Below are 14679 nucleotides of genomic sequence, written 5' to 3'. Positions count from 1 at the left end.
GTTGGGTCCAGATTGGACGAGCGATAGGGGGCGGGGCTTAACGGCCGTAGAGAATCCTGGGGCTGAGCGCGAACCTGCGTCTGTCAGCGGTAACTCCAGTGGTTGCGTTAAGGATTTGGCAGGTACCTGTAGCAGCCATGGCGTCGGCGAAGCCCTTTCTGGGGCAAGACACGGCATTATGCTCCTAAGCCAGATCTCGTGCGAGGAGCGCCGGGCACGGGCTCCTCAGCCCATTTCTCTCAGGACAGCCTTCTCTGCACTTCGTGAGTGTCGAGAAGACCGAAGCTGTAGGGGAATGGGACGATGGAGAGCAATCCCCTGGGCTCTGGGCAGTGCGCAACCGAACACCGGAAGCTCGTTATCCCCCCCGCCCCCAGCCGTCGGGTCTGAGTGATCTTAGAAAGATGGGCACAGGTCCTAACCCCTCAGGACATCCTAATCTCACTCTGGCTTTATCCAAGCAAGGAATGATGATCCCTCAGTTTGGAGGTGGCAAGGCCAGTACCCTGACTAGCTCTTAGCTCCCAAGAGGATCAGCATGCCTCCATACTGTACCAGGGTTGGAATTTTAGAAACCCAGATGCTTCACAGAACAGTGACTAACAAACCCTTTTTCTGATTTCCACATGAGAGAAGTTATCTTTGGAGTCCTCCCTGAGTAAGCAGCATCCCTGGTGAATTCACCTTGCCAAGTCAGAGCTGGAACAAGTCTTCCTAGGAGTTTTCATGGTTAACTCTTTTTAGCAGTGTTACTACCCTCTCCCCAGAAGAAACCTTATGTAGAGCCCCATGATATAAAGCTGATTTTTCCACCTGAAATAGACCCAGAGTGAAGTCCTTTGAGCCTATGTGGAAAACACAGGTGTTGTTCACAGGGAGGAATCAACACAAAGGGCAGCATAGAACTTTTCTGCAATGCCCACCCTGCACCCTCTCCCCAACTGAGGGAAACCCACTTTGGCCTTGGGCAAGTTATCTCCCTATGGTGGCTGCCCCATGGTGGGTTCCAGTTTCATGTCAAAGTCAAGACAAGGGCTCTTGTTCAACAGGTCTTGTCAGAACAGCAGCCCAGAGGTTATTCCTTGGCACAAGCCCAGAACAGGACTCCCCATCCATAAGGATTTCTAGAGTCCAGAGGACGTGCCACCATCATCAAGGAACACACAGTGGCAAAGGATGATCTGCACTCTCAGTCCAAGCAATCCTCATGGCACTGAGCACAGACCAATACCTGTGAACCTGCTCCCAGCCTCTTCCCTCCCCACTGTCTTCCAGGGGCCCCTCCCCAGTAAGACAGAGGAAGCAAAGGCGAGAGGATGGCCAGAGGCTTTGGCAGGGTGACATTTATTTGCCAGGTTCAGCAGGCACACAGCCTACCAACCTTCATACACCAGAGCAGACCCACAGGCATGCAGGGAGAAGGGCAGGACTGACACTGGAGTGCCGAGCAAAGGCCGGGACCAGTGTGGCTGCCTGCCCAAGCTGTGGTGGGGTCTGACAAAGGGCACCTGCCAGGAGCCTTGATCAGGAAACGGGGGAGCCTTATTCCACTTCCTCATCCCAGAAAAAGCAACTCAGAATGGCTCAGAGGCACCTGGGCCTCTCTTTAAGCCATGATAGAAGGGGAAGTGGGTCACAGATATAGAGGGGGTTCCTCTCTATTTTGTTGTTGAATTAGGAGGGCAGAAATCTTCCCCTGTGAAGGACAACCCCCTAAATCAGACTATGGGACACTGCCATGCAGCAGGCCCCCTGGGATGGAGAGGACTGTACACTGAACCCAAGAGACTCCATCAGAAAAGAGCCAGGGGATATGAGCCCTTCCTGTTTGGCTAAGGGTAAGGACCAAGCTAGGCTGGTGCACTATGTGCTGGGCCTGCACTCTGCCTTCCCAGTTTTCACTGCCACCTCCCAACTGTCCCTCCTTCCCCTTACAGGCTCATGAAGCTCAGGGCACAGGGCAACCCACTGCAGAACCCAGGAGGGCAGGAAATAGCACAAGGGTGTTGGTGAGAACTTTCCAGGGACAAAGATGGAAGCTTCTAACCCCCTACTCATTCTCTCTCACTTCTGAGGACCCATAAAACTACCAAGCAGTGCCCCCAACCATGCGACCAGTCTTGTCTTAAAGCATACTGCCCTAGATTTTTGCATTCTTTCTACAAGCCTGTGTCCATTCTTACAGCATCCCACATACCACAGGCACATACCTTCATGTGCAGGAGCCTAAGACCGCTGACAGGGCCTCGCTGGAGGACCAGCTCTCAGGGCAAGGCCACCCAAGTTTAGGGCCTGGGAGAGGATGGGACCTGCAGGGCCTGCCTGGGGAAATTGTGAGGCAAAAAGGGAAGGGGCAGGGGAGCAGGGACCTCCTGAGTATCCCTAGAGCAGCATCCCGCAAGGAACAGAAACTGGTGAAGCTAGCGAAAGACAGAAAAGCCACAAGGAATCCATGCAGGGGCTGGGGCCGGTCCTGCCTCTGGCCTGCCCACCACTCACGCACATACACACAGGAGATGAGACCGCTCTCCCATGGCCCCCAGACATGCCCCACACTGGGAGGCAGGGACAGGGGGGAGCAAGGGCATCATGCCAGTGACTCTATGTACAGTGAGAAGCCCCTCATCCACTCTCCCACCCTCCTGCCCGTCCCCTGCCCCACACCAGTGAGACTACCCACTCAGCTGGTCTCCTCCCTCCGAGACTCCTGGGCATAGCCAGCAGCCTCTTCCCCTTTACTAGAGGGTGGAGCCTGGCCTGTTGTGCCCCCGGGGGCTGTGCTGTCCGGCTGGGCCAAAGCCGGCTCAGGGGTGGCAGCTGCCTTGGTGGCTGGTGTGACACTGCTTTGGGTGGTGGGCACGATGCTCTCTTCTGTGGCTGGTGTGGCTCTCCCATCAGTGGCTGGAGTAACACTCCTGTCAGTGGCTGGAGTGATGCTCCCATCGGTGGCTGGGGTGATGCTCCCATCGGTGGCTGGGGTGGTACTGCCATCGGTGGCTGGGGTGACACTGCCATCTGTGGCTGGGGTGGAACTACGGTCTGCCGGGGCTATATTATCACTCTTTGCAGCAAGAGCGGCATCACCCGCTGTGGCTGAGGTGGCACTGCCCCCGAGGGCTGAGGCAGCTCCACTTGCAGCTGCAGCCCCGCCTGCAGCCCCAGCGGTGGCAGTGTCTGTGGCTGGGGCAGACTGGGCTGTAGCTGTGCTGGACTGCTCTGGTGCCCGGAGCCGTTTCATGAGGGTGGTCACTCGGACAGCCTTCTGAAAGGAGGGCAGTGGAGAGATGTTTAGAGTGAGGCTCAGAGAACCTGGATCTATTCCTTGGCAAAAGCCAAAGGCAGACCATTCCATGGCATCCCTAGCTGCCTCTGACCACTGCAGGGCCAGGGACCCAGCTATTCAACACACCCACTTAAAGTAGTGACAGTGGCTACAGCCACACCTGATAGCTGAAGAAATGCCTATGTGTGGCTGCAGGGGTGTGATATAGGCAAGAAACTGTGTGTGCCACTTGGGATCTGTCCAGGAAAGGGAGTCATGAAAGCCTTACCTTCCACTTAGCTCTGGCAAAGTTCTTTTCAATCTGGGCACAGACACCATCCTTGATGTTCTTATCAGAAGCAGCATTGCCAGAAATCCTAGAAAGGGTACAAGTGCACCTGGATCTGAGGTGGTATAGGCCTTCATGGAGACTGCCCAGTCTTTTTCTCTTAAGGTCCAGAAGTTACTAGTCAGGCCCTCTGGACTGGGCCTGAGCTCTGGGCACCTCCAACCCCTACTCAAAGCCTCAAGGATGGGGGCTACTAGATGTGAGGAGGACAGAGACCAGGGGAAATCCAGCCTCTCCTTCTGTCCTCCATGGGCCCTGCTCACCACTCATGGGAGATGGCCTCTTCTGCAGTGATGCGCTGGTCTTGCTCCACCTCCATCAGCCTTGTGACCAGGTCTTTGGCTGGGGACAAAGCCAAGGAGAGGTGAGGCATTGCCACCGCATCTCACTGTCTAAAGGTGATGAATAGGCTGGGAGGTAGGAGCAGAGTCCAGCAGAGAAGGCTGAGAGCAGGTCCCCCATACCAACCCTCCCTCTACCCACGCACTGGGCACCTCCTCACCTGCCTGGGAAATGTCATCCCAGTATGGAGAGTCAAACTCATAGTCACCAGCCAGGATCTTGCGGAAGAGGTTCTTGTCATGGTTCTCGTAGTCATCCTCCTCCACCTCCTCATAGAAAGGTGGGTTCCCTGAAAGCCTACATGGGGGCCAAAGGGCAGGGTCACCTAGGAAGGCCATGGACACAGGACCCCACCTGGCCTGGCTGCAAACCCATTCACTCACAGGATGTACATGATGACTCCAATGGCCCAGCAGTCCACAGGGCGTCCATACCGCTGCCGGCCTACCACCTCTGGAGCTGCAAACACAGTATCCATCTGGTAGTCAATATCAGGCCTGGCCAGGCCAGGGACTGCTCATACCCACTTCGTGGGCTGGAGACTTCCTTCCCCCCTACCCAGAGCCATTCCTTGAAGGCTATCTCCCACCCTGTCCCTGCCCCACCCCCTGCTTGCCCAGGTACTCGGGGGTCCCACAGGGCTCCTTGATGAGGCCATTCTCTAGCTTAGCCAGGTGGAAGTCGCTGATGACAATCTTTGAGTTCTTCAACCGATTGTAGTAAACCAAGTTTTCCAGCTGCTCCAGGCAGGAATGACATGTGGGTGGGCAGAGAAAGACTCCGTGAGGACCTCAGAGGCTAGACCAAAACCCCAAGGTGCTGCCCAACTCAGCCCCAAACTGGGTGCCAACAGACCTGGCTCCTGGCCTCACCTTGAGGTTCCTGTGCACGATCTTGAGTGAGTGCAAGTAGGCCACGGCCTCCAGGACCTGCCGCACCACGTTGCTTGTATCTCGCTCCGAGTAGTAGCCCTGGTCCAGGATCCAGTCAAACACCTCCCTCCCTGTGGCCCTGAGGGACACCAGCCCCTGAGCCCGCGTGGGCAGGATCGGGGGTGGGGCAGAGTATTTGGGCAGGCTGCTAGCTGGGCAAGGCATGGGGACCCAACACCCCAAGGGTCCAGAAAGGGGGTTTTCCCTGGTTGCAGAGGGAAAGGCCCTGGGTTCTGAGGAATCTGGGGACCCCAGACCCACACTCACAGCTCCAGGAAGATGAAGTACTCCTTGCGGGTCACAAACACATCCACCAGTTGCAGGATGTTGGGATGCTTCACCCTGGCAGCAGAGAGAGGGGTCAACAGTTAGGGCTGGATAAACCTCTAAAAAAGGCTCTGGTTGCTACCGTGGGCCACAGCAAACTAACTGGCCAGAGCCTGGTGCTGCTTGAGGCCACCTGCCCTTAAAACCGTTCCCTGCTACCTCCTATGCCACCCTACCCCAAGGCCTCACACTCACATCTTGAGGATGCCTATTTCGTTCTTGGCCGCCTTCCGCACCTTGCGGCCGTCCCGCTTCTGGAACTTCTTGCAGGTGTGCAGCTTGCCCGTCGTCTTGTCCTTGGCCCGGAAGATCTCACAGAACTCCTCACTGTAGCCAGCAAGCACCCACTCAGCCCTGGCCTCAATGTGGGCTGCCCTCTGTTCTCCTTTCCCAAGCCCTTGCCCACCCACCCTTGACCACAAGACCCAGCACTCACGTCTTGATGACCTGTCCCAAATCATATCTGTCAGTCACCTCCGATGGCTGGTTATAGTTCTTCTTATCGCCCAGAGTCACACACCCAAACGGCATTGCCAGGCTCTGAGCTGCAGGCAGGATGGAGTCTGGCTCAGCTGTACCAAACATGGAGGCTTCTCCCCACAGTATAGAGGCTGGCTCTGGGAGACCCCAGCGTGGCTCAGGCCAAAGCATGGGGCAGAGACTGTAGTAGGAAGGGCTAGAGGGTGGTCAGCCTCCTACCCCTGCTTTTCTGGCCATAGCTCCTGCCATCAGCTTGGCTGCCTGAACTACAGCAGCCTCTATTTACAAAAAACATATTAAACTCACATATCAGAGAATCATTTTCTATTATGTACATTAACAAAAAGATTTACCAATTTCTTTAAATTTCAGCCATTACACAGATGATGGGGAAATATAACCACCCACCCAGCAGATAGCCATCTCTGAAAGTCTGAAGATACCAAGTGTTAGCAAAGACATGAACAGAAGTGCATACATTTGTGCAACAGGACACTCATATAAGAATGCTCAGAGTCGGGGCGCCTGGGTGGCTTAGGCAGTTGAGTGTCCGACTTCGGCTCAGGTCATGATCTCACAGTTTGTGGGTTCGAGCCCCATGTCCAGCTCTGTGCTGACAGCTCAGAGCCTGGAGCCTGCTTCCGATTCTGTGTCTCCCTCTCTTTCTCTGACCTTCCCCTGCTCACGCTGTCTCTCTCTCTCTCTCTCTCAGAAATAAATAAAAAACATTAAAAAAATGTTTAAGTTTATTAAAAAAAAAAAAAAAAAAGAATGCTCAGAGTGACAATACTCCTAACTGCCCCAAACTAGAAACAGCCCACAGGACTACCACCAGCAGGATGTATTATGGTATAGTCGCACAATGGAATATTACACAGCAATGGAAATGAAGGAGCGATAGCTATAGCCAACCACATGGTGAATCTCACCAATACAGTGTTGAGTGAGACACAAGATAATACATACAGCATAATCCTATTCATTCAAAGCTCAAAACATGCAGAGCTAACCTGTACTAAGGATACAAACATTCTGGTGAAACTGTTTTTTGGGTTTTTTTTGTTTTTTGTTTTTTTAATTTTTTTGGTAATGTTTTATTTATTTTTAAGAGAGAGAGAGAGAGAGAGGGAGAGACAGCATGAGCAAGGGAGGGTCAGAGAGAGAGGGAGACACAGAATCCGAAGACAGGTTCCAGGCTCCAAGCTGTCAGCACAGAGCCCAACGCGGGGCTCGAACCCGCGAACTGTGAGATCATGACCTGAGCCGAAGCTGGATGCTCAACTGACTGAGCCACCCAGGTGCCCTGAAGCTGTTTTTTAAAAAAAGCTAGGAAATAAGTACCTTGAGTCCTTCTATGAGAAAGAGAGTAGTTGCAACTGAGTCAGGACACAATAGGAGATTCTGGAGGGCTGATTTCTGAACCTGAGTGGTGGTTTTCACAGATGTTTGCTTTATAATTTGTAAAAATGTACAGAAAAGTTTGGGGCACATTTCTAGAGTTTTGATATATTTCACAATTTTAACATGTTAATAAAAATTGTAGCCATCCATGGGGTACCTGGGTGGCTCAGTCGATTGAGCACAGACTTCGGCTCAGGTCATTTTCTCACCGTCCATGAGTTCCAGCCCCACATCGGGCTCTATGTAGACAGCTCAGAGCCTGGAGCCTTCTTTGGATCCTGTGTCTCCCTCTCTCTCTGCCCCTCTCCTACCCATGCTGTCTCTTTCTCTCTCTCAAAAATAAAATAAGCATTAAAAATGGTTTAATTAAAAAAATAAAATTATAGCTCTCCATTTTGAAGAATAGTTGGTAACTATTACAAAGAATAAAGTAGGGAAATGCACTGCTGTTGGATGGTTTCTGGGATATGTTAAATAGAAAAGCAAGGGACAGAATGCTGGGTCAAGGGTGCTCCTATTTGGGTAAATTTTTTATTAAAAATATTTTTTAATGTTTGTTTTTTGAGAGCGAGAGACAGACAGAGCGTGAGTAGGGGAGGGGCAGAGAGAGAGAGGGAGACACAGGATCTGAAGCCGGCTGAGCCCAACATGGGGCTTGAACTCACAAACCATGAGATCGTGAGCTAAGTCGAAGTCAGACGCTTAACCAACTGAGCCACCCAGGCACCCCTGGGTAAATTTTTTAAAGTTTATATTCCAATGTATACTCCAAACTCAATTCTGGAAAGACAGCTAAGAAAATCAGAATGCTCTTTGGGGCAAAGAATTGGGTGTTAAAGGGGCAGATTTATATCTTGTATTTGTTTTCTGTTAGGATTTTTACTATGATTACCTTTATTGATTTAATAAAAGTTGCATTCAGGCACAGTCCTTGGAGAGTTTCCTCAGAGAGAGAGGCCACCTATTTGGGTGGAAGTGAGGAAAGGCTTTGAGGAAGATGCAGCATCAGGGCTGGGCCTTAGAGGGGAAGGATTTGCCACGAGGCGTGCTGGGGTAAACGATCCGGAAAAGCTAGACAAGCCTGCCAGGGCCTCAGTGCCAGGGCCCACAGGAGACCTGGGCAATCAGGTTCAGGGCATAAGACCCCGGCCAGGCGTGGGTATCACAAAGGTGACCACATGCAGCTGACTGCAGCAGGCTCCAGGCACTCTGGCACTTGGGACATGGCACCCGTGGGTCTGCAACCCTGCCAACCCAATCCTCGCCTGCAGTGCTGGGTGGACTGTCTCCAGCACCCAATGGAAAATGCACTCACAGCTCTTGCTAGAGGTGAACTTCAGAAGGGGAGCTGGTGACTGTCTGGACCTCCATAATGCATGGTCAATATGATACCAAGGCCATGGCAAAAGCGCTGCACGGAGGCTGCATTCAAATGGCCCTGCCACTGCTGGCTATGCACACTGTCCCTCCATGCCAATTAGCACTTGCTGTGCACCTAGATGCTCCCCACCTGGACTCACTCACAGCTACATGATAGTAGAAAAGGGAAGAAGCCATCCCAGAGAAAGCAGCTTGGGTCACAGGGACTCTGCCAGCCAGGGTCAAAGGCCAGGACCCACACAAGCCCCATGGCCATCCCTGGCTTTTCCTTGTTTCCTCCCAGGCAGAGGCCACCCACTCCCAGGGGTCATAGCCTTGGAAGTTTTCCCTCAAATTTGCCCTCAGCATTAGGAAACAAATTCCATACTTCCCTCATCTGGGTTATTTGGGCTCAGGGAATGCAAATGCATTTCATCGGCATGATTTAAGCCAGGGCTTAAGCCATCTTGTGAGGCACTGCAGAGGCAAACAAGAGAAGCTTTGAAGATTGTCCTCGGCTGCATGTCTTTGCCACCATGGTCACAGCCCTGCTCCTGAGTCTGCTGGAGAGGAGCATGTGGCTGGAATCCCACACTTACAGCTGAGAGCAGAGGCACAACCACCCACTACTGCCGGCCACTCATCTCTGCACCCTAACAATCTGGGGGAGGGGGCCTTCATCAGCCCCTCAATGGCTCTAACGCACTTTCCAGGCTGGAATCCAAGAGCCATGTACTGGTCAGGAAGGTGGTACCTCAGCCTGCGGGCCCCCCAGAAGAGCTGGGAGGCAGCTGTGTCCCAGCTCTGTTGCTTTGCTTACACTGTTCCCTGTGGCAGGAATGCCCTTCCCCCAAAGCTTCCCATCAGTATCCTATTTATCACGGCAAATTTATTTATAATGTAAAAAAAAATCAGCAACTACCTAAAATCCAACAACAGGTGACTAACCAGCTCAACTGTCTCCATTCAATGGCAGGAAGTGTGGACACTGGCAAGGGTACTGCCCACCTTGGCCTCCCTGTGAAGCAGCCTCCCAATGAGCTAGGTGTTGAGACCAGTGCTTAATCTCTTCTTGGTTTGCTGTGATTTCTGACATTATAAGGTTGTTTGTGCAACCAACTGTCTAAAATGATTCTGATGCCCTAGACTCAAAATGGCCTTTCTCTGGGATACTTTCCACAACCTTCACTTCCCCCCACCCCATCAGCTCCTTGCTGTACCGTGAGGTGTGGGAGATTTTGTATATGCCCATCCCTAATTTGGCCCAGCTTTTAGCCATACATATGCTCTTGTGCTCACAAGGACCTGGGACTAGTCCTGAGGTCTCCTCCACCACAGAAATCCAGGCCTCTGCTTACAGTCACATCAGCCTGGATCCAAATCCTAAAACCTCATCAATGGGGCAGGGACAGATGTACCTCTCTCCCTCCTGTGGATGCCCTGATCTCAGCCAATTACTGCTTCCCTCACCAAACTGCACTCATTTGCCTCCACCCCCAATCTAGCCCTAGGGCAAAAAAAGAAGAAAAGGGGTCTCCTCTACCCCTACCATGTGCCGCCCACTGGTGCTGCCTGAGAGGATACCAGTGTGCGTACCAAGTCCCTGGCACCTGCTTGCAATAAGGGAGGCCCTGGTCTTGAAGCAGGGGGGAGTGGTCAAGGGACAGCTTCAAGAACAGTGGAAAAGCCAGGCAGAAAGGGGTTTGCATTTCTCACCCCCATGGCCCAGTCAGCACAGACCCAATACCTAACAGTGGAGAGCTCTCCTACCACTGATACAGGGGCAGAGCCCAGGTCCACACTGGGACATGGGAGGGCACAGAAGCCCTATAATGGCTGTTTCCCTAGAGAGGTGGATCCTTCCATTTTCTGCAGAGAAATGGTGTGCACAGGGGGCTGTCCAAAGGTAGCTTCGGGGAAGCATGGACCCTGGCATTGCTGGTGCCCTCCAGCTGACTCTAAGGATGCCTGAGGGTCAAGCACTCCCAGTTACTGCCTGCTCCTCAGGTCTGACCCCTGGGCTTGGGCAGTCGAGCCTCAGGCAACCCTGAGGGAGACTCTACCTGTTGGTGCCCTGGTAATAAAGGGTCCCCTAGGGGCCCTGCTGCAGCCTTAAACAAGTCTGGCTCCAGAAGTCCTGTGGTCCTGCATCAGAGTCTTGTTCCCTTCTCCACTGGGGTCAGCCTGATTCAGGCCCCACCTGTCACAGCAATAGACAAGTTTCCTGCTGCCCTGGTTCTTTCCCATGTGGAGTTCCAGAGCTTGCAGTAAATCTTGGGAGGCCAGGAAGGACTCAAGAGGCCTCCTGCTACCTTCCAACAACTGTGGGCAACACCTCCTGATTTAGTGGCAGCTGTGAACACCAGCCTTCAGGTACCCCCTCCCCTCCCCTACTCTCTTCTCTCAGGGACTGGGGCTGTGTTTCCTGCTGCAAAGGACATGCCTAGGCCCAAGTCTTCCCTGGTTGACTCAGCTGAGGTCTCACTAGAAGGATGGGGGAAATAAAGACTTCACCCTCAGGGTCTGGTGTCAGGAGGCAGAGCCAAGCTTCCAGCCCACTGTCCAACTGCTTCAGGGCCAAGGGCAGGGGCTGCTGTGGCTGGGCCTCAGGCTCTAGCTAAATCATGGTCCATAGTTCCTGCTGCTGACTCCCCCATCTAATGACGGGGTAAGAACAGGGGAGCCTCTCAGCCTCAGCAGTGGACATACAGTCCAGTGCTGCCTCCAGAAAGTTCAGCCTTCAACTTGGTATGGCAGGGCTAAGAATCAACTGGCCCGTTCCAAGCAGCTGGGGTCCCAGTCTTTGAACCCCTGAAGGAAAAGCCACTGGCGGCCCTGCTACCCTATGGGGGGAGGAGGGAAATGCAGGGAAAGGCCCCAGAGTAAAGGACTGCTATGGTGATGGAAGTTTTGAAACAAAGGGAAGGGGAAGGGGAGAGGTGTTGGCCAACCCCTCTTCTAAGAATTCCCTGAGATTTTGGCCCAACTCCTTCCCCATGAGTTCTGGCACCTAGCCCCATCAAGGAAGGGGAGGAGGGAGAATTGAGAGACTTTAGAAAAGAGAGAAGGGGGCAGGGACAGTGAGGGACAATGGCAAAAAGTGATGGAAGGGAAGCAAAGAGGTAACAATAAAAAGGACACAGGCACAACGACACAGGCAGGAAAGGTAGGCAGGGGTTTTGAAGGGGCCTGTGGGCACCCAGCAGAGCCCAAAGGCCTTCATGGCCATGTGTGCTGAACACCTGGGCCATGAGCTGCCCATGGTGCCTGGACCTTTGACCCTGAACCCTCCTGTATCCCTCAGAAATGCACTGAACTTGGTGTGGGAGGCACAACCACAGCCTGGGGGAAGAGACCAGCTGTTGCAGTCCCCTCAGAACAATTCCAGGGCCCCTCTCCCAATCATTAGGCAGCATAGATAAGGCAGATCCATCAGGTGGAGGGCGCGTGCCTGGGAAAGGGGGGGGGGCCCGGAATGAAGGTTAGAGACCAGGCTGCTTCCCTTTATAGCCCCTTCTCTCAGCTGGCCCAGCCCCTCCCAGACTCCTCAGTCACACCCCCTTTATCTGCCATCCTCCCCAGGCCTTGGGTCCCCAGGGCCCCTCTGGCAGTTCAGGCTAATTTCCTGCTGCAGCCATCCCACTTTCCAACAGTGGATCCTGTCAGGAGGGCCAGAAACAGCACCCTAAACAACCCAGAAACGGAACAACTGCACAGCATCAAATCCCTGCCTCAGTTTCCCTAGATGGAGATCATGAGGTCTGTGGCCTTCTTTCAGAGCAAGGAGTGGTGGCCAGGACATGGGCTGGAGAGGAGGGTCAGCAGCAGATACCAGGAAGGCAGCCTTTGGCACCTGGGGGTTCACACCAAATTCTATAAAGGGCAGAGAGATCTCTGCCCCACCCTAGGCCCAGCCTGACACTGAGGGAAGGAGAGACACCAATTTCCCAGTGGAGGAAACTGGGGTCCAGCAGGTGGCTAAAATTCAACTGAGGAGGTGTGGGGTGGGGGGAGGGGGACAACTGAGGAGGTGTGGGGGGGTCTCTCTAGGTGGTCCTGGGGGGCTCAGAGTCTGGGCCTTGGAGGGGGGCAGTAGGACGGGAGCTGGACTGCTGCAGACTAAGCTTTTGGTGAAGGATAGAAGGCTCTGCTCCTCAAAAGGGAACCTAGTGGAGCAAGCTCTGTCTACGGGGTGCGGACAATAGCAGTTTGGCACAGCTGTGGGGGGCTGGGAGAGCCTAGGGTCTCTGCCAGACACTACAAGCTGGAGAAGGCATAAATTCATTTGTTCATTGTCCAACTGCCCACCCCCCACAGCCAGGGGCCCTGCTCCCCAACGTGGCGCCACCCTGACCCCCTTCCCCAGCGCTGCTGACTCGCCCCCGCTGGCACAGCAACACACATGCGGGAGGCACACGTGTGAGCACCAAGCCCCGCACCTCCCAGCAGAAACATGTGCGTCCCCTACCCCCACCGCGCAGCTCTGGGTCGGTGCCCTGAATCCCCACTTGGCCCCCACGTTAAGGCTCGGAAGCCGGGTCTTGGCTAGGGGGCTGCTGCCCCCCAGGGGCTTGGAGCCTCCTCCCCCACCCCGCGGCAGCCCCGCCCAGCCCCCTTCAGGTTGTCGCCTATAAAGAACTCTCCGTTGTCATGGAAATTAGTGACTGCTTAGCTGGAGGAAGGGGACCCGGGGGCAGTTAGGAGGGGTTGAAGGCGGCTCTGGGAGTCAAGAGGGTCGGCTTTGCCCTCGGCCCCTACCCCCAAGGGGCACCACGAATGTTCGAGGGCTAAGGTTTTCACAATTAGTAGCCCAGCAAGACAAGGGGCTGGAGGGGGGTCGTGGGGGGGATGTCGGGGGGGAAGATTCGCCTGGACTTGAGTCTCAGAGGCTTCCCCTGGGACCCCGAGCCGTGCGAGGTGACGGGGAACTTTAAGCCCAACCTCTTGCGCCGACCCCCGGATCTGCAGATCTCTTGTGTTCTGCCCCCGCTGAGACCCCTAAGACCTCGCGGAGCCCCCGCTCACTGAGCGACCTGAACCTTTAGTCGGAGACCCAATCCCTCAAGACCCCCACAACATGCGTTCGGGGGACGCACCCCCCCCCCGCGCGCGGCCCGCCCCGCACCTGCAGCGCTGGTCGATCACACGGAGAAAGAGATCTCGGGTTCAGTGGGGCGCCGAGGGTTCCGGGGGCGGCGGGCAGAATCCGCTCCGGGCACACGGGGCAGACGCGGCGCCAGCTGCAGCCGCTTGGGCTCGCAAACCTCCAGCATCTCCCGCCGCTCGCCGGCACCGGATTCGCACCCGGGGCCGGGGGCGGGCTGGGGGCGGGGCCTCTCTCAGCCAGCTCCGCCCGGGCCCTTGAGGAGACTGAGGCCAAAATGCCCCTCGGAGGGGGGCGGACGACCAGGGACAATGAGTTGTTGAGCACTGACCTGCCTAGGGCTGGACAGGCACTGAAAGATTGATTCCCTTAGGCCCTGGGACTGACTGGGCAACAGGGGCCAGAGGGGCCTTCTTGTACACATGGTAGGGAGTGGGGAGTAGGAGGTGTGGGGAAAGCCTGAGTCCTGGAGCTGCACAGGAATCTACTTGGCAGGTAGTAGTCCCCAGGAGACCAGAGCTCTGCCTAGCTCCCAAAACCTGACCCAAAGGGTGGAACCTACTTACAAGAACAAAGTGGGCAGTCACTAGGGCAAGCTGCTGTTACAGATTGGCACCTCCTAGTTAAGAATGGTAAGCACAAGTTTGAATATACGGGCAAGTGGTCAGTGAGGGCTCCGGACCATGGTGGCAGAACCTTCTATTCCTCACACCATCGCAATTCAGCCTATCTCATCCCGAAGTCCCAGCCAGGGTGGCTGGCCCAGTCTGCCCCCTCTTTGTGCAGCACTGAATTTCCCAGCCTGTAAGTCACCTATGACATGGTGTGAATGCTTTCTTTCCAGTTCTGTCGCCCTCAAACGCTTTATGAGCAGCATCTCCCAGCAGCCTGGGCTGGGATATGGGGATCCAGGAGAACTGTTGCACCAAGGTGTCCCATCAGCCCTGCCCTCTCATGGGAGGAGGCTAAGAACTGCCAGGAAGGAGATTTGAAGGAAGTCCTTGGCCATTTCTCTGTCCTTTGTCAGGCAGGCACATGGACCCAATGCTTGCCCCTTCCCTCTCACAAACACTGAGAACCATCCTGAGGCCCATGCTGGAAGACCAGACAGGTTTCTTGGTGC

At 54.6% G+C, this 14679-nt stretch overlaps 1 protein-coding gene and 1 long non-coding RNA gene across 3 annotated transcripts; one reads left to right on the top strand and one right to left on the bottom strand.

The window, feature by feature from the left end:
* The first annotated feature begins 55 nt into the window (after positions 1 to 55).
* On the top strand, positions 56 to 819 carry LOC120229406. Its single transcript, XR_005527722.1, has 2 exons — positions 56 to 263; positions 637 to 819. It is a non-coding gene; the product is annotated as an uncharacterized LOC120229406 (long non-coding RNA).
* A 491-nt stretch (positions 820 to 1310) lies between these two features.
* Positions 1311 to 13730, bottom strand: CAMKV (CaM kinase like vesicle associated). 2 transcript variants are annotated; one of them, XM_039228018.1, is made up of 11 exons: positions 13578 to 13730; positions 5649 to 5757; positions 5408 to 5539; positions 5153 to 5227; positions 4826 to 4964; positions 4570 to 4690; positions 4337 to 4412; positions 4114 to 4250; positions 3875 to 3953; positions 3552 to 3639; positions 1311 to 3262 (listed from the first exon to the last, which is right to left on the bottom strand). In XM_039228018.1, the coding sequence occupies exons 2-11, from the start codon at positions 5741 to 5743 to the stop codon at positions 2681 to 2683; spliced, it is 1524 nt and encodes a 507-aa protein (XP_039083949.1). In that variant the 5' UTR covers positions 5744 to 5757; positions 13578 to 13730; the 3' UTR covers positions 1311 to 2680. The 2 variants fall into 2 exon arrangements, with proteins under 2 accessions (XP_039083949.1, XP_039083950.1); XM_039228019.1 differs by lacking the exon at positions 13578 to 13730 and adding an exon at positions 7986 to 8047.
* Between the last annotated feature and the right edge of the window lie 949 nt (positions 13731 to 14679).

This window comes from Hyaena hyaena, unplaced genomic scaffold (assembly GCF_003009895.1).
Source record: "Hyaena hyaena isolate Hyena2069 unplaced genomic scaffold, ASM300989v1 scaffold_30, whole genome shotgun sequence".
Lineage (NCBI taxonomy): Eukaryota > Metazoa > Chordata > Mammalia > Carnivora > Hyaenidae > Hyaena > Hyaena hyaena.
Note: the sequence above shows the minus strand (reverse complement) of the source record. Positions and strands in the feature narration are given on the sequence as shown.

Bases quoted from the DNA above. Each gene is read 5' to 3' on its own strand.
- CAMKV (XM_039228018.1), bottom strand. From the start codon at position 5,743: ATGCCGTTTGGGTGTGTGACTCTGGGCGATAAGAAGAACTATAACCAG. The intron at 5,228-5,407 runs GTGAGTGTGAGG...CTCTGCTGCCAG, and splicing joins GAAATAGGCATCCTCAAGAT to GGTGAAGCATCCCAACATCC. The intron at 3,954-4,113 runs GTGAGGAGGTGC...CTTTGTCCCCAG, and splicing joins GGATGACATTTCCCAGGCAG to CCAAAGACCTGGTCACAAGG.